The 27,899-nt window shown below is 45.4% G+C and overlaps 3 protein-coding genes and 2 long non-coding RNA genes across 9 annotated transcripts in view; 3 read left to right on the top strand and 2 right to left on the bottom strand.

The window, feature by feature from the left end:
• Positions 1-13,431, bottom strand: part of SUPT6H (SPT6 homolog, histone chaperone and transcription elongation factor) — a 40,735-nt gene extending 27,304 nt beyond the window's left edge. The window contains exons 1-3 of one of the 4 annotated variants that reach the window (XM_077970586.1): positions 7,250-7,349; positions 1,745-1,955; positions 541-680 (exon numbers count right to left, since the gene is read on the bottom strand). In XM_077970586.1, coding sequence (XP_077826712.1) covers positions 541-649 — 109 coding nt within the window. In that variant the 5' untranslated portion in view covers positions 650-680; positions 1,745-1,955; positions 7,250-7,349. Of the gene's footprint in view, positions 1-540; positions 681-1,744; positions 1,956-7,249; positions 7,357-13,343 lie in introns of those variants that run through there. The other 3 variants (XM_077970587.1, XM_015118904.3, XM_028836136.2) reach the window with 3 other exon arrangements.
• Positions 909-13,432, top strand: LOC144335393 (uncharacterized). Its single transcript, XR_013406239.1, has 2 exons — positions 909-1,359; positions 10,730-13,432. It is a non-coding gene; the product is annotated as an uncharacterized LOC144335393 (long non-coding RNA).
• A 57-nt stretch (positions 13,433-13,489) lies between these two features.
• On the top strand, positions 13,490-27,491 carry SDF2 (stromal cell derived factor 2). Of its 2 annotated transcripts, XM_015118905.3 has the most exons (4): positions 13,490-13,638; positions 13,745-13,958; positions 19,322-19,518; positions 26,807-27,491. In XM_015118905.3, the coding sequence occupies exons 2-4, from the start codon at positions 13,808-13,810 to the stop codon at positions 27,092-27,094; spliced, it is 636 nt and encodes a 211-aa protein (XP_014974391.1). In that variant the 5' UTR covers positions 13,490-13,638; positions 13,745-13,807; the 3' UTR covers positions 27,095-27,491. The 2 variants fall into 2 exon arrangements, with proteins under 2 accessions (XP_014974391.1, XP_077826760.1); XM_077970634.1 differs by having other exon boundaries at positions 13,490-13,958.
• Positions 18,787-24,098, bottom strand: LOC144335392 (uncharacterized). Its single transcript, XR_013406238.1, has 2 exons — positions 23,593-24,098; positions 18,787-20,050 (listed from the first exon to the last, which is right to left on the bottom strand). It is a non-coding gene; the product is annotated as an uncharacterized LOC144335392 (long non-coding RNA).
• A 258-nt stretch (positions 27,492-27,749) lies between the features above and the next one.
• The window catches only part of KIAA0100, a 37,606-nt gene continuing 37,456 nt past the window's right edge, over positions 27,750-27,899 (top strand). Inside the window, exon 1 of the mRNA XM_028835557.2 lies at positions 27,750-27,774. Coding sequence (XP_028691390.2) covers positions 27,756-27,774 — 19 coding nt within the window. The 5' untranslated portion in view covers positions 27,750-27,755. The remainder of the gene's footprint in view (positions 27,775-27,899) is intronic.

Raw genomic sequence — 27,899 nt, 5'->3', positions numbered from 1 at the left:
CTGGTCACTCTGACTTCTCAAAACCATTACTAGATTATTATGGCCACCAATAACTTTGTTTTACTCAGTTTGTAAACTCAGCAGCTATACTCCTTTATTTTGCCATAATTCCTTTCATAAAACTTGCACGTCCCTTTACCCCTTTCAAGTCATTTCATGGTTCTACTCTGTTGACAGTTCTAAAGATTGGGCTTGGCCAGAGAAATAGGAAACTAGGTGAATATATATCAGTAATGCTAGGTCTAAAAGCACAAAGTATTACATACGGACTTATCTATTGGTTTATTATCAACTGCCCCCCAACTAAAGTAAACTCCACAATAGCTGGATCTTTGTTGTTTTATATTTCTAGTTCCAGGCCTAATGCCTGGCATACAGACAGATGGTCAGTTAGTATCTGCTAAGAATGACTGAAAGTTCTCAAGCTGGTACCTCATGTGTGATAACTTCTGTGCTGAGCCTGAGCCTTTCATCAGCAAGAATCCAACTATCCAAAGCTTAGCAATAGTGGGGAGAAGCTTGAGGCTGGGGCCTCCTCACCATCATCCTCCTCTTCCACAAATTTCTTGGTGACTCGGGGTACCACCTCGCCTTCATCATTGTATTCTTCCTCTGACTCCTCAGCCTCGCTTTCCACAAAATCAGACATTGCTACAGCTTCTCACTCTGCCTGAAGACAACTAGGGAAAGAAGAGAAGGATAAAAAAATGGGACACGTGATTACACAGGGGGCTCTTAAACCTTCCCACAAACAGCCTTTTAGCAACCTGCCACTGCTTTGCCCACTCAACATTCCCACTTGGGGAGAGGAGAGGAAGAATCAGATGGTTCCCACTCTTCCATTATCCATTCCTCCCAGCATTGCTTCTCTCATATGTACCTTTTTTTTTTTTTTTTTTTTTTTTTGAGGTGGTGTCTCATTCTTTCACCCAGGCTAGAGTACAGTGGCACAATCTCCATTCACTGCAACCTTCGCCTCCTGGGTTCCAGTGATTCTCCTGCTTTAGCCTCCCAAGTAGCTGGGACTACAAGCACGCGCCACCATGCCCGGCTAATTTTTATACTTTTAGAAGAGACGGGGTTTCAATATGTTGGCCAGGCTAGTCTTGAACTCCTGACCTCAGGTGATCTGCCCACCTCGGCCTCCCAAGGTGTTGGGATTACAGGCATGAGCCACCACACCCAGCCTCGTATGTACTTTTAAAAAGAAGGCAGGCCGGGCACGGTGGCTCACGCCTGTAATCCCAGCACTCTGGGAGGCCAAAGCGGGCAGATCATGAGGTCAGGAGATCGAGACCATCCTGGCTAACACAGTGAAACCCCGTCTCACTAAAAAACACAAAAAACTAGCCAGGTGTAGTGGTGGGCACCTGAAGTCCCAGCCACTCAGGAGGCTGAGGCAGGAGAATGGTGTGAACCCGGGAGGCGGAGCTTGCGGTGAGCCAAGATCGTGCCACTGCACTCCAGCCTGGGCAACAGAGCGAGACTCTGTCTCAGAAATAAATAAATAAACAAATAAATAAAATAAAAAGAAGGCAAAAGCCAGGCTACTCAGGAGGCTGAGGCAGGAGAATCTCTTGAACCCAGAAGGCAGAGGTTGCAGATTGCACCACTGCATTCCAGCCTGGCGACAGAGCAAGACTCTGTCTTAAAAAAAAAAAAAAAAAAAAAAAGCCACTAGGCCAGGCGTGGTAGCTCACTCCTGTAACCTCAACACTTAGGGAGGCCAAGGCAGGTGGATCACCTGAGGTCAGGAGTTCGAGACCAGGCTGGCCAACATGGTGAAACTCCATCTCTACTAAAAACACAAAAATTATCCGGGTATGGTGGCAGGTGCCTGTAATCCCAGCTACTCCGGAGGCTTAGGCAGGAGAATCATTTGAACCTTAGAGGTGGAGGTTGCAGTAAGCAGAGACTGCACCATTGCACTCCAGCATCGGCAATAAGAGCAAAACCTGTCTCAAAAATAAAGAAAGAAAGAAAGAAAGAAAAAAAAAAAGAAGGCAATTATACCAGACTTGTATATGTATCATCTCTCTTTCCCAGAGTTTTACCTCACTTACCATTTGAAGACAGGAATGGGCAAATGAGGAAAGAAACTAATGTAGGGACCATTAAGTGGGGATATGGTGGTAGAGTGGGATTATGTGATCTGCTCCTAGGAGGCTTGGAAACAGTAAGTGCCAACTTTATAAAAGGTGCTTTCATGTTTACATACACTATTCATACTTATTAGCAAAATCAAAAGGAAAATCTCTTTTCAACAGATTAAACACACAGATACTTCATGAACTTGAGCCGATTTGTGTGAGTATTGGTTGGGAGCATTTGGGTCCAAAAAGGGCCTATTTTTATCATTTATTCCCCTTGTAGGTAAAAAATCTTGAAAGGCTTCCATGTCCTACTACCATAACCATAAAAGCAAGATGGTTAAATGGAAAGATTGCTGGGCTCAAGAGTAGAAATCAAATCCTGTTGAGACCACGGTGAAACCCCGTCTCTATTAAAAATACAAAAAATTAGTGGGGCGCGGTGGCGGGCGCCTGTAGTCCCAGCTACTCAGGAGGCTGAGGCAGGAGAATGGCGTGAACCCGGGAGGCGGAGCTTGCAGTGAGCCGAGATCGCGCCACTGCACTCCAGCCTGGGGGACAGAGCGAGACTCCGTCTCAAAAAAAAAAAAAGAAATCAAATCCTGGTTTCATATCCTAACAGCTAAACATAAACTTAAGCAAATTATTGGACATGCCTGAATATCACCTTCTTAACCTGGAAAATGGTAACAGTGCTACCTACCTTAGAGGATAGTTGAGAATATTACATGACATAGGGGAAAGAACCTGTTGTTTCAAGATGGGTTAACTGAGTTTGAATTTGAATCCTGAGCCTAACTTTCCTTAGCATTCTGTAATTTTGTACCAACCAACCCCAACTTTATCTTCTACTTCCCTGCTTTCAGACTCATCCAAAGCCTGGAAATGATAGTAGGGATCTTCAAGAACTGTAACATGGAGCTTGATGCGCCTTGAGTAGGACTTAAAAAACAGCACACATCATCACATCAAGATTCCACTGTGGAACCCTAAAGCTGGCTGCTGACACACTCAGCATCACTCCTCACCCTGTCCAGTAAAATGGTCTATGGGATATATCCCATGTACCTTTCTCCCACTTAGACTACAAGCTTCTGGAAGATAAAGAACATATCCAATGGAGTGAATAATAAAAACCATGAAAACATAAATGGCAATACAATGAGGCATTACAAGGCACTCTGATTCTGCACCAGAAAAGCTATATCCTTTCACGTGTGCTGCAACACATTAGTAACAAATTAGCTAACAAATTAGCAACTGTTAAGTGTCTGTTAAATAAACGACTTACATTTTCTTTCTTTTTTTTTTTTTGAGACGGAGTCTTGCTCTGTCGCCCAGGCTGGAGTACAGTGGCCAGATCTCAGCTCACTGCAAGCTCCGCCTCCCGGGTTTACGCCATTCTCCTGCCTCAGCCTCCCGAGTAGCTGGGACTACAGGCGCCTGCCACCTCGCCCGGCTAGTTTTTTTTTTTGTATTTTTTAGCAGAGTCGGGGTTTCACCACGTTAGTCAGGATGGTCTCGATCTCCTGACCTCGAGATCCGCCTGTCTCGGCCTCCCAAAGTGCTGGGATTACAGGCTTGAGCCACCGCGCCCGGCCTACATTTTCTTTTTTTTTGTTTTTTTTTTTTTTTTTTTTTTTTTTGAGACGGAGTCTCACGCTGTTGCCCAGGCTGGAGTGCAGTGGCGCGATCTCGGCTCACTGCAAGCTCCGCCTCCCGGGTTCCCGCCATTCTCCTGCCTCAGCCTCCTGAGTAGCTGGGACTACAGGCGCCTGCCACCGCGCCCGGCTAATTTTTGTATTTTTAGTAGAGACGGGGTTTCACTGTGGTCTCGATCTCCTGACCTTGTGATCCGCCCGCCTCGGCCTCCCAAAGTGCTGGGATTACAGGCTTGAGCCACCGCGCCCGGCCTCCGGCCTACATTTTCATATTGCTGCCTTCTTCCCAGTTAAAGATGGCAGTGGGAGGGGAGAGAAGGGTGGCTAATGGCTACCTGAAGGTGCCTTAAGTTCTGTGGCTCTAATTCTCTTGAAAATTGTCCTTACTGAGCTCAATTAATACTATAACCAATGAACTTGAGATTAACTAAACTCAAGAAAACAAAACTGCGGCTGGGCGCGGTGGCTCAAGCCTGTAATCCCAGCACTTTGGGAGGCCGAGACGGGCGGATCACGAGGTCAGAAGATCGAGACCATCCTGGCTAACCCGGTGAAACCCCGTCTCTACTAAAAAAAAAATACAAAAAACTAGCCGGGCGAGGTGGCGGGCGCCTGTAGTCCCAGCTACTCGGGAGGCTGAGGCAAGAGAATGGTGTAAACCCGGGAGGCGGAGCTTGCAGTGAGCTGAGATCCGGCCACTCCACTCCAGCCTGGGCGACAGAGCGAGACTCCGTTTCAAAAAAAAAAAAAAAAAAAAAAAAAAAAAAAAAAAAAGAAAACAAAACTGAAGGTATAGGAGGGTGGGGGAATGTTCAATTTTCGGTTGTGGTTTCAGATGCCACTATTTCCACAAACCTAACTGAACGCCTACTATGTACATATACTCTGCTAAGAGCTGGGGATTTGAAGAGAATTGCTCGTTTTCTTTCTTTTTTTTTTTGAGATGGAGTTTTGCTCTTGTTGCCCAGGCTGGAGTGCAATGGTGCAATCTCAGTTAACGCAACCTCCACCTCCTGGGTTCAAGCAATTCTCCTGCCTCAGCCTCCTGAGTAGCTGGGATGACAGGCATGCATCACCATGCCAGCTAATTTTGTATTTTTAGTAGAGAGGGGGTTTCCCCTTGTTGGTCAGGCTGGTCTTGAACTCCTGACCTCAGGTGATCCGCCCGCCTTGGCCTCCCAAAGTGCTGGGATTACAGGCGTGAGCCACCACGCCCGGCTGGATTGTTCATTTTCAAGGAGTTGACTGTCTCCTAGAGGGAGAAATATGAAAATAAGACCATAAAATGGTTTTATGTATTACAATAGACACACAGAACAGGCATAGGAAGAGAACTGGACAATAAACTCACAACACACACACAAAACCCAACCAAAATAATACGGGTCTCTCTTGGGTATTTTAAGCAATTTTTTAAAAAGTACCCTGAGGAATAATGCTTATTTACACACCTACCAAGTGCCAGACACTAACAAATATCCTACTATTTTATGTCCCTATCAAGGTGGAACAAATATTCCATGAATCCCTACACTATCCTATGAGTTACAGCACACTTCTCTCTCAACAGAGGAAGAAACAGACTCAGAGAGATGTAGTCATTTGTTCAAGGTGATAAAACTATCATCTGTTGTAAGTGCTGAGGTCTGTCTGACTCCTCATGGCTGACAGTACCACATTTATCAATAGTTCTCAGGGCATGGTCCAGGGGCCAGTCCCTTTGTTCTCTCAGGAGTGTACAGTGGAGTTTTTCCAGAGGTTATATGACATGTGGTTATCACAACAGACTGAATGCAAAAGCATATGAGAACACAGCTGTATTCTATTAGGGCAGACATTAAAACATTGTACTAAAAAGCAAAAAAATGTCATTCTTAATTTACTTATTTTGAGACAGAGTCTTGCTCTCTCACCCAGGCTGGAGTGCAATGGCACGATCCCGGCTCACTTCAACCTCAGCCTCCTGGGTTCAAGCGATTCTCTTGCCTTAGCCTCCTGAGTAGGTGGGACTACAGGCACTCGCTACCACGTCTGGCTAATTTTTGTATTTTTAGTAGAGATGGGGTTTGGCCATATTGGCCATGCTGGTCTCGAACTCCTGACCTCAAGTGATCCACGTGCCTTGGCCTCCCAAAATGCTGGGACTATAGGCGTGAGCCACCACGCCCGGCCTATTCATTTATTTTTTAAGACGAAGTTTCACCATGTTAGCCAGGCTGGTTTCGAACTCCTGAGCTCAAGTGATCCACCTGGCCTCAACCTCCCAAAGTGTGAGCCACCACACCCAGTCCATTCTTACTATTTTGTTTTAAAAACTACTATTGGCCGGGCGCGGTGGCTCAAGCCTGTAATCCCAGCACTTTGGGAGGCCGAGACGGGCGGATCACGAGGTCAGGAGATCGAGACCATCCTGGCGAACACGGTGAAACCCCGTCTCTACTAAAAAAATACAAAAAACTAGCCGGGCAAGGTGGCGGGCGCCTGTAGTCCCAGCTACACAGGAGGCTGAGGCAGGAGAATGGCGTAAACCCGGGAGGCGGAGCTTGCAGTGAGCTGAGATCCGGCCACTGCGCTCCAGCCCCGGCGACAGAGCGAGACTCCGTCTCAAAAAAAAAAAAAAAAAAAAAACTACTATTATTCGGCTGGGTGCTGTGGCTCATGCCTGTAACCCCAGCACTTTGGAAGATGGAGGTGGGCCGATCACCTGAGGTCAGGAGTTTGAGACCAGCCTGGCCAACATGGTGAAACTCTATCTCTACTACAAATGAAAAATTAGCTGGGTATGGTGGCAGGTGCCTGTAGTCCCAGCTACTCGGGAGGCTGAAGCAGGAGAACTGCTTGAACCCGGAAGGCAGAGGTTGCAGTGAGCCGAGATGGTGCCACTAGACTCTAGCCTGGGTGACAGAGTGAGACTCCATCACAAAACAAAACAAAACAAAAAAACTACTGTTATTCGTAAAAAGTATTATTGTTTACTATTTTAAAATAAATCAATAAATATTTTTAAATGTCTTGAGTTTTAATTTCGAATCTGGTAAATATCAAAAGATGTAATTCACATAAACAAAATGTCTTTGGAGTCCTAAATACGTTTTAAGAGTATAAAGGGGTCCTGAGTCCAAAAAGTTGAGGAATGACTGTAAAGACCCTAAAGAGCTGCGGTACAGTAAGCCTAGGGGTTAGGGTGATGATCCCCCATGCCCCAAGATCTCTATCCTTAAGGTCATTTAGCTTGAGCACTGCCGAAAGTGAAAGTCTTAAACTTCTGCCAATTAAATCTGGAGCTCTAATTTTAATTTTGCCATTGCTCCCCCTCAGCCCTGAACTGAGCCATTAAAAATAGATATGAGTACGGCAGCCCCCACACATAGCTTGTTTTAATTAGGCTATCAGACCCATACGTTCAATCTTTTAAGGCCTCAACATCTTCAAATTAAACACCAGCTCCTGCAGACCAGATGCCCCTCAGCCTACTTAACAGAGAAACACACAGCCTACCTGATGAAAACAACAGCTTTCTTCTGTCTCAAGGGCAGCTAGTGCTCCATGCTGCACACAGTTTGGAAAGATAGCTGTGTTCTCTTTCTTCCCATCGCCTAGGTTAGCAATAAAGCACAAGCTATGCTATAGCTGGGGAATGCCTCCAATCTAGCTCAATACCAAGACTTCCAGTTGTAAGAGGTGTGCCAGAAGCAATTCTGACTTGCTGCAACTTGCAGGAGCTAGATGTGCAGACTGCAGTAGCACTGCAGTCTGAGACTGACAAGCAAGAACTAATCTAGAATAAAGACACTAATGTATTTACTTGTGTATGATTATTAATATACAGTATCTATGATGAGCCTGATGTAGTTTGGATGTTGTATTTAGCACTCATGCTCTTAAAAATTTCCCCATACTTACATTGTAAGTTAAATTTGCAACTGGAATAGGTCTACAAGGGCAGTGGGGGGACGGAGGGAGAGGTTTCTCTAGGCAGAAGCACAGCTGCAGAACAAGATGTGGCTCAAAGGGAGAGGCTGGTGGTTACCATGACATTTGCTGGAAGAGGAATGGAACTGGGATCAGATTGCCACAAGGGAGGCCCTCTGCAGTCCCTCCCTTTGAACAAGAAGTTGTAGGAGGCAATTAAGAGGAGACCAGAGTGAAAAGAGATCTAGTCTGTTAATTCCTTCCACTTTGCAGCTTCAATTAACATTTGCTGGGTTTTTTTTTAAGAGTCAAGCTCTGTGCTGGGACTTGGGTATATAAAAATGAGTAAAATATGCTTCTGACCCTGGTGGAGTTCACAATCTATCTCAAAACACTTGTTAATAACGTTATAACAAAGCACAATTAGGGTTATGTTAAGTTACATACCTGGACTATAAGAGCAATGGGAAGGTTGGGAAATATCTGAGAAAAGGTGATGTTTGAATAAAAGAGGATTTACAGTCTGGAAAAAGGCAACATGAGCAAACATTTAGGCGTGCTGCTCTGGAGAACAGCCCCATAAGTCTAGGGCGGAGTTTAAACTACAGGACATTCCACATTGTCTTGTATCCTATATTTTATGAGCAAGGGACTAGGACTATTCCAAAGGTATCCATAAGTGAATGTCCAATTTGGATATGAAACCTAAAAGTTTAATAAGTAAAAATATTTAGAGTCTACTTAAGGCCTTTTAAATCTGGAATTCAGAACTCTTTGTAATTAAAAAAAAACCTGAAAACCTAATTACATGAAGTCAAGATGTTAAAATACAGAAAAAGTTAATTTTGTTCATTTAAAAATATTATTTATTCGGCCGGGCGTGGTGGCTCACACCTATAATGCCAGCACTTTGGGAGGCTGAGGTGGGCTGATCACTTGAGGTCAGATGCTTGAGACCAGCCTGGGCAGCATGATGAAACCTGTCTCCACTAAAAATACAAAAATTAGCTGGGCGTGGTGCTGCACACCTGTAATCCCAGCTACTTGGGAGGCTGAGGCAGGAGAATCGCTTGAACCTGGGAGACAGAGCTTGCAGTGAGCCGAGATCATGCCATTGCACTCCAGCCTGGGTGACAGCGAGACTCCACCTCAAAAAAAAAAAAAAATTTATTTCTTTTCTTTCCACATTTCTTTTTTTTTTTTTTTTTTTGAGACGGAGTCTCGCTCTGTCTCCCAGGCTGGAGTGCAGTGGCCGGATCTCAGCTCACTGCAAGCTCCGCCTCCCGGGTTCCCGCCATTCTCCTGCCTCAGCCTCCCGAGTAGCTGGGACTACAGGCGCCCGCCACCTCGCCCGGCTAGTTTTTTGTATTTTTTTAGTAGAGACGGGGTTTCACCGTGTTAGCCAGGATGGTCTCGATCTCCCGACCTCGTGATCCGCCCGTCTCGGCCTCCCAAAGTGCTGGGATTACAGGCTTGAGCCACCGCGCCCGGCCTCTTTCCACATTTCTTTAGAGAAACAGGGTAAGGGCCAAAGAAGAGCACAACTGAAGTATGTAACCAGATTCAGAACCCCTGCAACACAAAGAGAGATTAACAGTTACTAAACCTTGTGGTACACACATTGGGGAACACACAGTTCCTGCTCTAGCACACAGGGGTTGGCAAACCTTTCCTTTTCTCTACAGGGCCAGATCTGCCACTGTAGCATAGAAGCATACATAACATGTAAATAAATGGGGGCGACCTTAATTGGCTCACAGGCCTTAGTTTGTGACCTATGATTTAGAAGTACAGGTCTTTAGAGAATTGATGATAAGGCTAGCATGGGATCCTGTAATAAGACAACCTAACCTGGTTTTGAGGAAGTGACTTTAAACAAAGACCTTAAGAGTAAGGAGGAATTAGTTCAGCAGAGGAGCTGGCTTCTTTGGAGATGGTTTGGGGAGTGATGTCGGAGATGTGCGCTTCTAGCACAACACGTGCACTGTGGCATGTACAGAGAAGGCCCGGGAGAGGAAGAACGGTTCATAAGAGTTGGAGGAGAAGTCATAAGGATCTAGGTGCTGGGAAGCCATTGCTGGGTTTTAAACGTAGAATTGAAATTAATTTACTTGCTAATCCAACAAACACTTATTATTTTCTGAGATGGAGTCCTACTCTGTCACCCAGACTGGAGTGCAGTGGTGTGATCACATCTCACTGCAGCCTCCACCTTCTGGTCTCAAGCCATAATCTCACCTGAGCCTCCCAAGTAGCTAGAACAAATACATATATATATATATTTTCGAGATAGAGTCTCGCTTTATCACCCAGGCTGGAGTGTAGTGGCGTGATCTCGGCTCACCGCAACCTCTGACTCCTGGGTTTAAGCAATTCTCTTGCCTCGGCCTCCCAAACAGCTGGGATTACAGGTACCCACCACCATGTCCAGCTAATTTTTTCTTTGTATTTTTAAGAGAGATGGGGTTTCACCATGTTGGCCAGCCTGGTCTCGAGTTCCTGACCTCAGGTGATCCGCCCACCTCGGCCTCCCAAAGTGTTGGGATTATAGGCATGAACCACCATGCCTGGCATAAATATGTATTTAATGAGAGCCTACCACATGCCAGGCACATACAAGACAAGGTCCATGCCCCTAGGATGCCCATATTCTGGTGCAGGAGACACACTGGCAACAAATAAAATAAACCTTGCTCTAAGAGCTAAGAAGGAAATACATATTTTCATCTCATCTAAAGTGAGTTTACTTAGGCTGAGATGTCAACAGATAGAATATGACCTGTAGAACCAGGGGGAGAGATTCCAGTAGAGAAAGTGGGCAAGAATATGGTATATAATAGGTGATGTCCTAAGGCTGATGGCACTAGAGCATGGTGAAGGCAGCGGTCTATGAGAGGTATCCTCAAGCAGGGCGTAAAGGCCATGGAAAGTCACTGGAGAGTTTTAAGTAGGGAAATGACATGATCTGCTCTGATCCAATTCTGTTACATGTAAAATGAACTGGAGGAAGATCTGAGTGGAAACCAGGAAAAACTGAGGATATCGTTGTGGTAGCCCAAGCAAAAGATGGTGGTGGCTTGGAATAGGGTGGTAGCAGTGAAGATGGAGAAGAGAAGACAGACTACAAAAACATTCTAGAAGTGGAAGTGACAGGACTTACTAAAAGACTGGGAAAGAGGAGTAGTAAAGGAGAAGAACAAAGATGATTCTCATAGGTCTATCTTCGGTAACCCTGTGGATAGGAGTACCACTCAGTAAAATGGGAGGATAAAGTTTGGAATGATAAGAAAACCAAAACTTTCTTTTGGTTATGTTAGCTTTGGGGTGCCTAAGAAATATCCAAATGGAGATAATTAAACAGGCATTTCTGATGTGTGATTCTGGAACACAAGATTTAAACTTTGGAGTTGCCAACTTTCAGGTGGTAATTAAAGCCATGGGGCTGGGTCACCTAAAGGGAAGCATGTAGAGGGCCCAGGATTCCTGTGAGAATTCCAACATATATATATACACATATATTTTGAGATGGAGTCTTGTTTTGTTGCCCATGCTGGAGTGCAGTGGCACAATCTCCGCTCACTGCAAACCTCTGCCTCCTGGGTTCAAGTGATTCTCCTGCCTCAGCCTTCCAAGTAGCTGGGATTACAGGCATGTCGCCATGCCCAGCTAGTTTTTGTATTTTTAGTAGAGATGGGGTTTTACCATGTTTGCCAGGCTGGTCTTGAACTCCTGACCTCAAGTGATCCGCCCGCCTTGACCTCCCAAAGTGCTGGGATTACAGGCGTGAGCCACCGTGACCAGCTCCAACATTTAGACATCAGATAGAGAGCAAAGGTGGCTAGCAAATGAGACTCAGAAGGAACAGCCAGAGAAATGGAGAAAATCCAAGAATGAAATGTCAATAAAGCCAAGATGAAAGTTTGGAGACAGGAGTAACTACCTTGAATATTGCAGAGACAGAGAAAGATGAGAACAAAGTATCCATTGGATTTGGCAACATAGAAGTCACTGGTGACCTAGATAAGGGCAACTTCAATGGAGTGGGCAAAGTAGATGCGGTGGCACTTGATTACTAGAAGCTACCTTAGGAGGATTGCTTGAGCTCCGGAGTTCCAGGTGGCAGTGAGCTATGATGGGGCCACTGCACTCCAACCTGGGCAACAGAGCAAGACAATGTCCCCCCCCCCCCCAAAAAAAAAAAGGAGTGGGCAGAAGAGAAGCCAGATTGATATGAAATGAAGATTGAATAAAGGGTAAGAAAGCTGAGTTGATACAGGTAGAAATCTATGAATGGAAATTTTAAAAATTGGCATGGTAGTTGGAGAGGGATGTGAAGGATACCAGAACATACTGTATGCTGATGGGAACAGTTTCATGGAGAGACAGGATTTGGTGACTGATTTTATTGGGAAATAGTGGAGAGGAAGGAAGGCAAGGATTATAGGCAGGATTGATGGTAGTGCCATTTATTAAGATCAAGAAAATAGAAGCAGGGCAAACGTATTTGCCTACAAACATCATGTTTCCACCACTCTAGGTAGGCTTTCAGAGGAAGAACTGTAAAATTCCACTAAGCTTCTCCAGACTGCACCAATTTCTGATGTAATTAATCTCCTGATGAAGTTAAAACCTCTTAAGAGTCGCAAGGCTATGCTAATCCAATCTAGCAGCCACACAAGCCAAGTGAATAAAAATGTACTTGTACTGGTGAAAGGAACATTACTCATGAAAAAGGGCTCTAAATTCACAGCTGATGGAAGAGCAGTCATGCTTCTGTAATCAAAACACCGAAGACTTACTAACTGGTATCTTTCAGATAAACAGTGGAACCAGACATTTTTCCGAAGAAATTAATCAAATTCAATATTGTTCACATTCCCTTATGCTCATTAATGATGTAGCTTCATACACCCTTGTTACTTCTGATACAGTGAATTTCCATGGAAGTATTTCCAGAGATCTTAGGCCTGTGAAATAAGTATCAGTTCTTGCAACAACCCAGGAAAATTAACTTCTCCAGCTGGTTCAAACGAGTGCCTGAGGAGAAAGGCAGAAACTAGAAGACGAGTTTTGACTTAATAACTCATTTTGATGTTCATGATAGGCCTCTGGCAAACGTTTGAGGAAATGAATCTACGGAGAATGGACGGGCTTTAGGTACTTCTACAACACCTTCGATCTTTAGAAAGGGATGAAGGATGCAACTATCTACAAAAAGTTCTATTTGTATTATTCAGCAACATGTAAAGAGCTGGAATTTGGCATCGCCCTCTAGCCTGATGATCGAGCTGCTGAAAGCTCCATAGGATTCATAACCTCAGAACAAACAACTCGATCACCTGATCCTGGTTCAGAAGCCCCAGGTCCCTTCTATCCCCAATCCTTTCGCGTGGCCCAGTTTTAAAAATCTGCGGAGAGAAGGACTGGATGCCAGGAAGCCTGTTGATTCAACATGCCACTCAATTCACGGGTTCCGGGTGTTACCGGGCTGGGAAAAGCTTTGAGACTGAGCAACTGCAGCGCTTTCCTCCCCCTTCCCCCCATAGAGCAGGGAAGGCCAGGCCCCCCCTTCTTCCCACATACGGCTCCCCATTGCCTCTTCCCTTACGGGACCAGGCCCTAGGAGCCCGGTTCCCCACCTGACTCCTGCGAGAAACACGCTCCCCAGTCGGAACTTTACTTGCCTGAAGTCCGCCGCTCCTCCGGTGCGCTAAGCCCCCACCGAGGAAAAATGGAGTCGTCGAACCGAGACTGGGAAAAGATACTACGGACCCACCGCACTGCCCCTCCGCCGCCGCCGCCGCCGCTGCGTCAACGTGCTACGTCATTTCCGGCTCTCTGTCACCGGGAGTGGGTGGGCCATTTCTTGTTCTCTCTCCCGCTCTCGGGAGCTTTCGTCCCGTGGGTGCGAACGGTAACCGAAGCGGCTCAGGAAGGCAGCTGTTACTGAGCCCCTGGAACAGAGCGAGAGTATCGTAAGTAACCAGGCTCAGCCTGTTTCTCAGGCCGCTCTAGCCAGATAAACCATAAAGATCAGACTCGGGCTTCTTCACTTCCTTCTCTCCGTGGTATCGTCTTCAGCTTCCGGTTCCGGGGAGGGGCCGCGTTTTCTTCGAAGATTTGGGGCTCCGCGATACAGCTAGGATGGCTGTAGTACCTCTACTGTTATTGGGGTGTTTGTGGAGCGCTGTGGGTGCGTCCAGCCTGGCTGTCGTTACTTGCGGCTCCGTGGTAAAGCTACTCAATACGCGCCACAACGTCCGACTGCACTCACACGACGTGCGCTATGGGTCAGGTAATGCTGGGGATCGGGCTCGGGTGGGCTAGGGAGGCCTGGGAGTATCTGGAGGGGCGGGGCCTAAAGAAAATCTGAGGGTGTGGTCTGGGAAGGTTAGGTGTTCCCTGGGACGGTTCCTCAGGTCTGGAGAGTCGGAGAACTGAGTTGTTCTCAGGCATCTTAATCGCAACACCACCTAATATTTGGTGAACTACAGGCCAGGCACGTTACCTATGTACTTTTTCCGCTTATTAACATTCATGTAAGGTGATACTATTGCTATCCTCATTTCACAGATGAGTTAACAGACGCAGAGAAATTAAATCGTTTATTCAAAGCCTTGCAGCTAGCAAATGTCAAAGTCGGGGTTCTATCCAAATCTATCCAGGTTCAAAGCCTGCTTTAGAGACAGACAAGAAAATTACAGGAAGTGCTGTGTCTGAAATTTTAAAGTAACAGTAAGTACTGTATCTGAAACTTTAAACTCCAAGAGCTCACTCGTTGACTACAACCCTTTGTCTTCCAGCTCTTCTGCATCTTACACTTGCTCCTTAATTCCTATCTTTTGGGCCCCTTCTACCCAAATCTGAACCTCCTTCTTGTAAGGAACTTGGAGCAGTGACAGGAATTGCACAGAAACTTTTTTTTTTTTTTTAAGCATTTGAAATTAAAATGTTTAATAATAAGTTATTTGAATTCATTCATTCGGCGTAGGTCTTAATGAGTTCCTACTATATGACTAGAATTGTACTACCTGCAGGAGATTCGGTAGTGATAATCAGTCAAGAAGATTACAATATAATAAAAACAGACCAAAAAAAGAAAGTCTTATCTGCCTGAAAAAAAAAGATAAGCAAACAAAAAAAGAATGAAGGTCAGCTAGTGAGATGTGAGAGGCATTTAAGATAGCTGGTAGAATTCTATCTTGGATGACTGATGATGCTGTTTGCTGAGGGAGGAAAGAGTTCTGTCAGGTGGGCTAGTCTGGTTCATGATTCCCAAAACCTATCTGATCAGTTAGACTAGGCAAGGACGTGAGTTATCATCACTGCGATGTCTTAATAATCCTAGCACCCATTCAGTGAACACCTAACATGTTGTCAGGCTTATTTTTTAATTTGCTTTGGTTTCCAACTTTGGATCTACTGAATTAGAGTGGAGGTGGACAGAGGCTTGGCAGTAGCAATCTGTAGGTTTAAAAAGCTCTTCAGGTGGTTCTGATGGACAGCCAGATTTGGGAACCAGGTTCAGTCTGAAGCTCAGAAAAGGGATCTCTGCTGAGCCTGAGATACCACATTAGATACAACATTAAATACAACATCTTGTACAGACTGTGGTTGAAAATGTCAGGGTAGTGGATGAAATTGCCCAGGATGAACTGTGGTTCTCAATCTGGGATCAATATGAATAACTTGAGAAACTTGTTAAAAATACAAATGCTTTTGTCCTGACCCTCAGCAATTTAAGAACTACAGGTGGAAATATATGAAGGCCAGGCATAGAACTTTGGATAATCCCAAGGTATAAGGATTTGCCATCTTGGCTAACACGGTGAAACCCCGGCTCTACTAAAAAATACAAAAAATTAGCCGGGCGCGGTGGCGGGCGCCTGTAGTCCCAGCTACTCGGGAGGCTGAGGCAGGAGAATGGCGCGAACCCGGGAGGCGGAGCTTGCAGTGAGCTGAGATGGTGCCACTGCACTCCAGCCTGGGCGACAGAGTGAAGACTCCGCCTCAAAAAAAAAAAAAAAAAGGATTTGGAGGAGGAAGTGAAGGGTTGAATAGAAAGCAGAAAATGTAGGAGACAAAATGTAGACCATGGTTTAGTAGTGAAGCGTGGCTGTGAGGACCCCAGAGAGCTGTAAGGCAGTAACCAGAAGTAGGAAGGGAGACTTGGTTTGGCTTTTCTGAAAAAGAAAGATATAATAAAGTCATGAGCTGAGTGGAAGGAGACAGTAGAAAGGAGCTGATAGTTGGCTATATTTACCCGTGTAACTGGCACGAGGCATAATGGTATACGTGGTAAAAGTGAAATATCAAAAGTCTTTGGTCAGGCAAGGCCATGGAGCTGAAAGCAAAGCTAGAAGGAACAGGTAAAACTATTAGAGGAAAGTATCTGGGAAATACGAATGCTTTCAAAGACCTGGGTAGTGAATGAAGCCTAGGAAAGAGGGTATCCCTGGTGTTTATGAGAGTAGCTCGTTTGGGGAAACCTGACAATTTAAAGCTTTTGGAAGAAATATGATCTTAATGAGATATGATGCAGAATGGTTAAGAGTGTTAGTTCTAGAGTCGGGCTGTCTAGGTTCATTCAGTCCCAGCCTTGTTTCTTAGAGTTGTGTGACCTTGGGTATGCTGGGGATAATAATACCTACTTCAGCAAATGTAGATGTCAAATAAGAATATTCAAACAAAGGACTTAGGTCAGTGCTAGATACCCAGTAAGTCCTCACACACTGTGCTGCTGAGCAGTCTTAGTAACACACATTAGCTATCAGCGATTATTTGTATACCGCACCCCCCCGCCCCAGCTTTTTAAATCCTGTAGCTAGATTTTTTCTTTCCTTAAGAGACATGGGAGACCAAGGCAGGAGAACCACTTGAACCAGAGAATTGGAGGTTGCAGTGAGCCGAGATCGCACCACTGCACTCCAGCCTGGTGACAGAACAGACTCTGTCTCAAAAAAAAAAAAAGAAAGAAATTAAGAAACAGAGTCTTACTCTGTCGTCCAAGCTGAGGTGCAGTGACACAATCACGACTCATTGCAGCCTTGACCTCCTGGGCCCAAGAAATCCTCACATCTCAGCCTCCTGAGTAGCTGGGACTGCAAGTGCACCCCACCACACCTGATTAATTTTTTGGGTCTTTTGTAGAGATGGAGTTTTGTCAGTTGCCTGAGCTTGGTCTTGAAATCCTGGGCTCAAGCGATCTGCCCACCTTGACCTCCCAAAGTGCTGGGATTGACGATTCACTGTACCCAACCTCTTTTTTTTCTCTTAAATATAAAAAAAATTTTTTTAGGCTGGGTATGGTGGCTCACACCTGTAATCCTAGCACTTTGGGAGCCTGAGGCAGTTGGATTGCTTGAGCCCAGGAATTCGAGACCAGCCTGGGCAACATGGCAAAAACCCATCTCTACAAAAAATAGAAAAATTAGCCGGGTGTGGTGGCAGGTGCCTGAAATCCCAGCTACTTGGGAGGCTGAGGTAGGAGGATCACCTGAGCCTGGGAAGTCAAGGCTGTGGTAAGCTGTGATCATACCACTGCACTCCAGCCTGAGTGACAGAGGGACCCTGTCTCAAAAAAAAAATTTTTTTTTTTTTTTAGAGACCAGATTTTGCTATGTTGCTGAGGCTGGTCTCGAACTCCAGGACTCAAGGGATCCTCCCACCTCAGCCTCCCAAAGCGCTTGGATTACAGGCATGAGCCACTGTGCCAGACCTCCAAGGATACTTTTTTTTTTTTTTTGACAGAGTCTCTCCTGGCCACTCAGGCTGGAGTGCGGTGGCGCGATCTCGGCTCGCTGCAACCTCCGCCTCCCAGATGCAAGCAATTCTTCTGCCTCAGCCTCCCAAATAGTTGGGATTACAGGCGCGTGTGACCACGCCCAGCTAATTTTTATATTTTTTGTAGAGACAGGGTTTCACCATGTTGGCCAGGCTGGTCTCGAACTCCTGACTTTGTGTTCTGCCTGCCTCAGCCTCCCAAAGTGCTAGGATTACAGGCGTGTGCCACTGTGCCCTGCTCAAAGAATACTTTTATAATAATTGACCACTTGTGGGAGTTGGTCAGATGATGGCCAACTTGGTCAGAGATGCCTGCTTAGATTAAAGTTGGCAATATAAAGTAGTCTCATTTTAATTGTGAAATATAAACTTTTTTTTTTTTTTGAAACGGAGTCTCTGTTGCCCAGGCTGGAGTGCAGTGGCGCAGTCTCGGCTCACTGCAAGCTCTGCCTCCCGGGTTCACGCCATTCTCCTGCCTCAGCCTCCTGAGTAGCTGGGACTACAGGCACCCACCACCGCGCCCGGCTAATTTTTTGTATTTTTAATGGAGACGGGGTTTCACCATGGTCTCGATCTTCTGACCTTGTGATCTGCCTGCCTTGGCCTCCCAAAGTGCTGGGATTATAGGCGTGAGCCACCATGCCCGACCGAAAAATAAACATTTTTATCGTAATAGTTAATGAACATGAATAATATTACAAACATGTTAAAATTATGTGATTAGACACATTAGGGGCTATCCAGGCTAGTGTCTGCAGGTTAGTACTGCCTGTGCCTCAAAAACTCTACATAAATTTGTGCCTTGGATATCCTTTGATGCAAACTCTTACAATTTTCTGATATGACATACCCTTAAGTATACTTTATCATATAATAACTGGTATTATGTAGACACAGTTTTTTTTTTTTGAGACAGAGTCTGGCTCTGTCACCCAGGCTGGAGGGCAGTGGTGCGATCTCGGCTCACTGCAACCCCCGCTTCCCGGGTTCAAGTGATTCTCCTGCCTCAGCCTCCCAAGTAGCCGGGATTACAGGCCGCCGCCACCATGCCCAGCTAATTTTTGTATTTTCAGTAGAGACGGGGTTTCACTGTGTTGGTGGGACTGGTCTTGAACTCCTGACTTCCTGATCCACCTGCTTCAGCCTCCCAAAGTGCTGGAATTACAAGCATGAGCCACCACACCCAGCACATTTTGTATTTTTTATAAATATTTTAATGTTGTAGAAGAAAAAATATTGCCAAGCATAGCATTTTTCTCCCCACCCCTTCTTGCCTGTTTTATGACACAGGGTACAATATTGGCCATAGGCAATAAGGGTGAGGTTGAGCTCACTTGCCATTTTTTTTTGAGGAATGGGTACCAAATTTATTTGTTGATTTCTTACATTTGAAGTACACTGTCACATCCTTGACCTGAAATTCTTTGCCATAGCCCTTCACTGTGACACAACTGCAACCAACCACTTTACAAAGTTTTCTTTGTCTTGTCAGTTTTCCAGAGGCTTAGCCATTTCTCTGGTTTCTTGAGGTCATCAACCTTAATTGGGTTGATTTTGTGTTCAGCACAAAGAGCCACCCCTAGCTTGATATACATAGGCTCTTCACATTTGGATGCAAGCACACAAAGATGGGCTTGGCCCTTGTCTAAGGCTTTGGCAGCTTTTCAGGTTCCACCTGCTAGACCATCATGGCTGAGGGTGGTCTTCAGCCTCTTGTAAAGCAGCATTAATAATCCATTACACCTCCAGCAGCGTGTCTACCTTGGTCATGGTGGGTTACAGGTGAAACTGAATCTTGAGCACCCTCGAGCTTCTGTCTCTGAGCATGTTGTCCATGGCAGAGAAAGAGAGTTGTCTTTCTTTTCTTAACTGCAGGTAGTGGGCAGCAGTCAGTGACAGGTGTAACCTCTGTGGATGACAGCAACAGTTACTGGAGGATACGGGGGAAGACTGCCACAGTGTGTGAGAGGGGAACCCCCATCAAGTGTGGCCAGCCCATCCGGTTGACACATGTCAACACTGGCCGAAACCTCCATAGTCACCACTTCACTTCACCTCTTTCTGGAAACCAGGTGAGGTGGCTTTCGATGGATCGTTGCTGCTCTGCATTACTCAGTGGGTGCTTGTTTGATCTCTTGGTTCTTAATTGTTTCTTTTCTAGGTGTAGTTGTTCTCTTTTGTGCAGAACTGGGGAAATGGCTCTGTTTTTGTGTGAGGTTTTTTTGTTTTTATTTTTTTGTTTCTGAGATGAAGTGTCTCTCTGTCACCCAGGGTGCAGTGCAGTGGCATGATCTTGGCTTAGTGCAACCTTTGCCTCCGGCTTCAAGAAAGTCTCCTGCCTTAGTCTCCTGGGTAGCTGGGATTACAGGTGCATGCTACCATGCCTGGCTAATTTTTGTATTTTTTTTTTATTTTTGAGATGGAGTCTCACTCTGTCATCCAGGCTGGAGTGCAATGGCATGGTCTCAGCTCACTGCAACCTCTGCCTCCTGGGTTCAAGCGGTTCTCCCACCTCAACCTCCCGAGTGGCTGGGACTATAGGCATGTGCCACTACACTCGACTAATTTTTTTTTTTTTGTATTTTTAGTAGAGATGGGGTTTCACTATGTTGACCAGGCTGGTCTTGAACTCCTGACCTTGTGATTTGCCCACCTTGGCCTCCCAAAGTGCTAGGATTACGAGCGCGAGCCACTGTTCCTGGCCTAATTTTTGTATTTTTAGTAGAGATGGGTTTTCACCATATTGGTCAGGCTGGTCTCGAACTCCTGACCTCAGGTGATCCACTGGCCTTGGCCTCCTGAAAATGTTGGGATTATAGGCATGAGCCACTGCACCCGCCTGGCTCTGTTTTGTAAGTGTGAAGAAAATCGTTTCTGGTCAAAGTGGAGACAACAACTAAACCAAATCAAGAAATGGGAAGGACAGACAGACTGGATATACATTAGCATATCATAAGTTCTGATATCCTGTAATGAAGAAACCCAATGTTTTCCAAATTGTAGTTTTTTTTAAATGATGCTAACTAGTTACATTAGGAAAATGGATTTGCTATTGTGTCACTTATGTTTTTTGTTTTTATTTATTTATTTATTATTTTTTGAGACGGAGTCTCGCTCTGTCACCCAGGCTGGAGTGCAGTGGCCGGATCTCAGCTCACTGCAAGCTCCGCCTCCCGGGTTTATGCCATTCTCCTGCCTCAGCCGCCCGAGTAGCTGGGACTACAGGTGCCCGCCACCTCGCCCAGCTAGTTTTTTGTATTTTTTAGTAGCAACGGGGTTTCAACCATGTTAGCCAGGATGGTCTCGATCTCCTGACCTCGTGATCTGCCGTCTCGGCCTCCCAAAGTGCTGGGATTAAAGGCTTGAGCCACCGCGCCCGGCCTGTTTTTTGTTTTTAAACAGGGTCTCTCTCTGTCACCCAGGCTGTAGTGCAGTGGTGTGATCTTGCTCACTGCAGCCTCAGCCTCCTGGGCTCAAGCAGTTCTCCCACCTCAGCCCTCACTACAGGCTCATGCCACCACGCCTGGCTAATTTTCGTATTTTTTTTGTAGATACGGGTTTTTGCCATGTTGCCCAGGCTGGTCTCAAAACTCCTGAGCTCAAGCTATCTGCCCCCTTCAGTGTCCCAAAGTGCTGGGATTACAGGCATAAGCCACTGTGCCTGGCCTTGTGCCACTGTTTTAAGCCTTGGGTTATCAGGGGATGTGGACCCCTTAATGACTCCTTCCCTATCCCCACCCCCTGTATATAGTTTTCCTTATTAACATCTTACCTTGGAAGGGTAAATTTGCTACATTTAATGAAGCAATATTGATACAGTTTTATTAACTAAAGTCCATAGTTTTTTCCTGATTCCCTTAGGTTTTTTTTACGATCTCGGCTCACTGCAACCTCCGCCTCCCAGGTTCAAGCTATTCTCCTGCCAGAGCCTCCTGAGTAACTGGGATTTCAGGCACCTGCCACCACGCCTGGCTGCTTTTTGTATTTTCAGTAGAGACGGGGTTTCACCAAGTTGTCCAGGCTGGTCTCGAACTCCTGACCTCGTGATCCACCTGCCTTGGCCTCCCAAAGTGCTGGGATTACAGGTGTGAGGTCTCCGTGTCTGGTCCCTTAGTTTTTACCTAATGTTCTTTTTCCGTTCCAAAATACCACATTACATATACTTGCCATGTCTCATTAGGCTGTTGTGGCTGTGACAGTTTTTCAGACTTCCCTAGTTTTTGATGACCTTGACAGCTTTGAGGAGTGCTGGTCAGGTGTATTGTAGATTGCCCCTCTATTGGAATTTGTCTGTTTTTCTTGTGATTAGACTGGACTTATAAAGGGTTTGAGAGGAAGATCACTGAGGTAAAGTGCCATTTTTATCCCATCATATCAGGGATACATACTGTCTTTATGATTTGTGACTGTTGATGTTGACCTTGATTACCTGGCTGAAGTAGTTGTTTGTTGGTTAGGTTTCTCCTGTAAAGTTACTCTCTTCATTTTCCCCCTTTCCATACACTTTTTGGAAGGAAGTCACTATGTGCATTTCACTCTTACAGACTGGAGAGTTACACTCTCTCTACCTTAGGGTGGAATATCTACATATTTTATTTGAGATTTTTCCATATGGGGGATTTGTCTCTTTTCCCCAATTTATTTATTCAGTTATTTACATTAGCATAAACTCATGGATAGTTTATACTTTCTTGTAATCTAATACTACTATATTTTGTTGCTCAAATTTTTCCAACTTTGGCCATCAGGAATTCTTTCAGCTGGCTTTGTGTCCATTTGACAGTATCCCATTGTGTGTGTGTGTATGTGTGATTGCACTTTATTTTTTTTTTTTTTATTTTTATTTTTTTGAGACGGAGTCTCGCTCTGTCGCCCAGGCTGGAGTGCAGTGGCCGGATCTCGGCTCACTGCAAGCTCCGCCTCTCGGGTTTACGCCATTCTCCTGCCTCAGCCTCCCGAGTAGCTGGGACTACAGGCGCCCGCCACCTCGCCCGGCTAGTTTTTTGTATTTTTTAGTAGAGACAGGGTTTCACTGGGTTAGCCAGGATGGTCTCGATCTCCTGACCTCGTGATCCGCCCGTCTCGGCCTCCCAAAGTGCTGGGATTACAGGCTTGAGCCCCACCGCGCCCGGCCGTGAGTGCACTTTAAAGCACTTCTTTCCTTTCTGGCACCAAAAGATGCTCCAGACTTATCTTGTTTATTTCTTGCTCCAGTACTATAATCAGCTATTTCTCCAAGGAGCTCTGCTTTCTTTTATTGGAGAATGATATTAAAACCAAGTTCTAGGCCTTATGTAAGCTTGTTGTTACTGGAATGTTTCTTTTGGACCCTCTCACTTGACAGAATAAAGAACTGTAGGCCGGGCGCAGTGGCTTACGCCTGTAATCCCAGCACTTTGGGAGGCCGAGGCAGGCGGATCACGAGGTCAGGAGTTCGAGACTAGCCTGGCCAACATGGTGAAACCCGGTATCTACTAAAGTACAAAAATTAGCTGGGCATGGTGGCGGGCGCCTGTAATCCCAGCTACTCGGGAGGCTGAGGTAGGAGAATCGTTTGAACCTGGGAGATGGAGGTTGCAGTGAGCCGAGATTGCACTATTGCACTCCAGCCTGGGTGATAGGGTGAGACTCCATCTCAAAAAAAAAAAAAATTAAATAAAAAAAACCTGTATCTCTGTATGCTTACTCATGTATATATACATATCTATAAATTTTTATTTGCATAGCCATCTGTATCTATATTAAGTTAAATGAGGTTTCTTTTTCTTTTTTTTTCTTAAGATGGGTTCTTTCTATGTTATCCAGGCTGGAGTGCAGTGGTTACTCACAGGTGTGATCATAGTGCACTAGAGCCTCAAACTTCTTGGCTCAAGCAGTCCTCTTGCCTCAACCTTTCAAGTAGCTGGGAATACAGGCATGCCCCACTGTGGCTGGCTAAGGTTCTTACTGATGTATGTATATATGTATTTAGACTCTTGCTCTGTTGCCCAGGCTGGAGTGCAGTGGCGCGATCTCGGCTCACTGCAAGCTCCGCCTCCCGGGTTCACACCATTCTCCTGCCTCAGCCTCCCAAGTAGCTGGGACTATATGTGCCCACCACCACGCCCGGCTAATTTTTTGTATTTTTAGTAGAGATGGGGTTTCACCGTGTTAGCCAGGATGGTCTCCATCTCCTGACCTTGTGATCCGTCTGCCTCAGCCTCCCAAAGTGCTGGGATTACAGGCGTGAGCCACTGGGCCCGGCGGCTGATGTCTTTAGCTGTAATCCGTTACCACATAGGTCATCCTAGCCCTCCTCCCTGTGCTAATTTGTAAATTCCCACTCCAACAGTAAGATACCTTGTTCCCACCATCTGCCATCCATGTATTGAACTTCAGTTCCAATATACAAATATAGCAGTATCAGAATTACATACTGGTATCCTCCTGGGAAACAGTTTTATCAAGTAGAGTGTATACACACACACACACTCTCATGCTTCTGAAATAATCAGTAATTTTTCAATTGCCATTGTATAGAAACTGAATATTTGGCCTTAAGGATGATGGAATTTAGATGAGGAGTAGAATATAGAGAACTTGCTCTCTCTCTCACTGCCTTATTAGAAAGAAAGAAAGAAAGAAAGAAAGAAAGAAAGAAAGAAGGAAAGAGTATAGAGAACTTGCTATGTTTTGCTCAGTTAATATTTGCTATCTCATTTAATTCTCACAGTTGCTCTATAAGGTGATATTGTGATCATTTTATAGAGGAGAAAACAAACGCTCAAAGGATTTACAGAGGAAGGGATCAAGTTGAGATTCAAGGTCATCCTGACTCCCATAGTCCATTCCCTTTTGAACTTGTCATCAGGTCATTTAAAATCTATTTAAGAGAATGAAGCAGTAATAAAGTCAAATAATAAGAGATACAAAGTATTTTAAGGGCTGAAAGTGGTGGCTCATGCCTGTACTCCCAGCAATTTAGTAGGCTGAGGTGGGTGGATCACTTGAGGCTGGGAGTTGGAGACCAGCCTGGTCAACATTGTGAAACCCCATCTCTATTAAAAAATACCAAAATTAGCTGGGTGTGGTAGCACATGCCTATAATCCCCGCTACTCCGGAGGCTGAGGCATGAGAATCGCTAGAACCCAGGAGGTAGAGGTTGCAGACAGCTGAGATTGTGCCACTGCACTCCAGCCTGGGTGACAGAGCGAGATGCTATCTCAAAAAATAAAGTATTTTAAAGCCAGCACGGTGGCTCACACCTATAATCCCAACACCTTGAAAGACCAAGTGGGGAGAATCATTTAAGACCAGGAGTTGGAGACCAGCCAAGGCAACACAGTTGCCTACAAAAGAAACTTTTAACTACCTGGGTGTGGTGGTATAGGCCTGTAGTCTTATAGTCTTAGCTACTCAGGAGGTGAGGCCGTAAGACCGCTTGAGGCACTGCACTACAGCCTGGGCAACAGAGCAAGATCCCAACTTTTTTTTTTTTTTTGAGACAAAGTCTTGCTCTTGTTGCCCAGGCTGGAGTGCAATGGTGCAGTCTTGGCTCACTGCAACCTTCGGCTCACTGCAACCTCTGCCTCTCGGGTTCAAGCGATTCTCCCGCTTCAGCCTCCCGAATAGCTGGGATTACAGGCGCCTGCCACCATGCCTGGATAATTTTTGTATTTTTAGTAGAGATGGGGTTTCACCATGTTGGCCAGGCTGGTCTTGAACTGCTGACCTCAGGCGATCTGCCCGCCTCCCCCTCCCAAAGTGTTGGGATTACAGGAGTGAGCTACTGTGCCTGGCCAAGATCCTAACTCTTACAAAGGAAACAGAAAGAAATACTGTTTTAACACTGTAATAAAAAATATAAGGCAACTATAGTATTAATTGCAAAATAAGTGTTTGGACCATAACCTTTTTTTTTCTTTTCTTTGTTTTTGATGCCATAACTCAGATAGGAACCATGGACCATAATCTTACAGCAACGAATTTTTTCCTCTTATGTCCTTTGTGTCTTTCGTCTTTTTCTATGGTTCATGGTTTATTTTAAACAACACTGGAATGGCCGGGTGCGGTGGCTCATGCCTGTAATCCCAGCACTTTGGGAGGCTGAGGCGGGCGGATCACCTGAGGTCGGGAGTTCGAGACCAGCCTGACCAACATGGAGAAACCCTGTCTCTACTAAAAATACAAAGTTAGCCAGGTGTGGTGGCACATGCCTGTAATCTCAGCTACTAGGGAGGCTGAGGCGGGAGAATTGCTTGAACCTGGGAGGCGGAGGTTGCAGTGAGCCGAGATTGCGCCATTGCACTCCAGCCTGGGCAACAAGAGCAAAAATCCATCTCAAAAAACAAAACAAAACTAAAAAATGAAACACTGGAAAGCAGCTGAATTTTTTTTTTTAATTTTTATTTTTTTTGAGAAGGGGTCTTGCTCTGTCATCCAAGCTGGAGTGCAGTAGTGTGATCACAGCTCATTGCAGCCTTGATCTCCTGGACTCAGGCGATAGCTGTAGTAGCTGGGTACTATAGGCATGTGCCACCATGCCCAGCTAATTTCTTTTCTTTTCTTTCTTTTTTTTTTTTTTTTGAGACCGGAGTTTCGCTCTTTTGCCCAGGCTGGAGTGCAATGGCATGATCTCGGCTCACCGCAGCCTCTGCCTCTGCGTTCAAGCAATTCTCCTGCCTCAGCCTCCTGAGTAGCTGGGATTACAGGCATGTGCCACCACACCCAGCTAATTTTGTATATTTAGTAGAGACGGTTTCTCCATGTCGGTCAGGCTGGTCTTGAACTCCTGACCTCAGCTAATTTCTTTTGTATTTTTATTTTTTTATTTTGTTTATTTTTTATTTTTTTTATTTTTTTTGAGACGGAGTCTCGCTCTGTCGCCCAGGCTGGGGTGCAGTGGCCGGATATCAGCTCACTGCAAGCTCCGCCTCCCGGGTTCACGCCATTCTCCTGCCTCAGCCTCCCGAGTAGCTGGGACTACAGGTGCCCGCCACCTCGCCCGGCTAGTTTTTTGTATTTTTTAGTAGAGACGGGGTTTCACCGTGTTAGCCAGGATGGTCTCGATCTCCTGACCTCGTGATCTGCCCGTCTCGGCCTCCCAAAGTGCTGGGATTACAGGCGTGAGCCACCACGCCCGGCCTCTTTTGTATTTTTTTTAGGGATAGGGTTTCACCATGTTGCCCAGGCTGTTCTCAAACTCCTGGGCTCAAGTGATCTGCCCCGCTCAGCCTCCCAAAGTGCTCGAATTACCGGCATGAGCCTGGCCCCCTCTGATTTTTTACTTCAGGGTAGCCTTCTTTTTCTTACCATTGCCTCCCACTCCTTTTCAAGCCCTTGTCAACCATGCTAATATTACTACCTTCTGTGTTTTCCAGGAAGTGAGTGCTTTTGGTGAGGAAGGTGAAGGTGATTATCTGGATGACTGGACAGTACTCTGTAATGGACCCTACTGGGTGAGAGATGGTGAGGTGCGGTTCAAACACTCTTCCACTGAGGTACTGCTATCTGTCACAGGAGAACAATATGGTCGACCTATCAGTGGGCAAAAAGAGGTGCATGGCATGGCCCAGCCAAGTCAGAACAACTATTGGAAAGCCATGGAAGGCATCTTCATGAAGCCCAGTGAGTTGTTGAAGGCAGAAGCCCACCATGCAGAGCTATGAATCTAGAGGCTCTGAGCCACTGTTAACGCACAATGTTCATAGACGTCTGTTGCTGCCTCACCTTGGGATCTCTGCCACAAGTTCCTTGGGCAGTGGCCATGTCACCATTGAGATGAAGATACACAACAGAAAATAGCTGTGTTTGGAAACTTCAACCCTGCACACTTGAACTAGTCACTCTCCCAGACTTGGCGTGGGGTCAGTTCTTTCTGAGTAGAGGATTTGCTGGTAAAGGGGCAGATGTTTTTCATTCATACTGATAAAACAAACTGAGGGGAACATCCCTCTTAGCTGGTAAACTTTTACTCTTTAGGAGCTTGGCATCATGGACTGTTAATGTATGTGATTTTTCCCCTATTTTCTCTCTCCAAAATGATAAAAACAATAATTTTATTATTAGTCACTGTGTTGTTATTTATTGGGTGTGCTATTTCATTAGCTGCTTAATCCTAGAGTCCTAAGACTCTTTGGAGATGCTGTGAACCTCCAATGTGGGCCCTTTTAAGAGCTTTACTTGCATATAAGCCTTTTCTCTTTCTACTTTGACTTCTCTCCAGGCATCTCATCTTTAATAGATCTTTCACTAATTATAGCTAAAAACTCACAGAATACAGCATAATAAACCACCAGTGAGATGTTTGCTTTGTATCTGTTACTGCAAATGAGAAAAATGGGTAGGGGTAGAAAGAAAGAACCAGTATTTATTCACTGGTAAATACTAGGTACCATATTATAGATATTTTTATTTATTTAATTTTTTTTTTTTTTTTTGAGACAGAGTCTCGCCCTGTTGCCCAGGCTGGAG

The sequence above is a fragment of the Macaca mulatta genome, chromosome 16, assembly GCF_049350105.2.
Source record: "Macaca mulatta isolate MMU2019108-1 chromosome 16, T2T-MMU8v2.0, whole genome shotgun sequence".
NCBI lineage: Eukaryota > Metazoa > Chordata > Mammalia > Primates > Cercopithecidae > Macaca > Macaca mulatta.
Note: the sequence above shows the minus strand (reverse complement) of the source record. Positions and strands in the feature narration are given on the sequence as shown.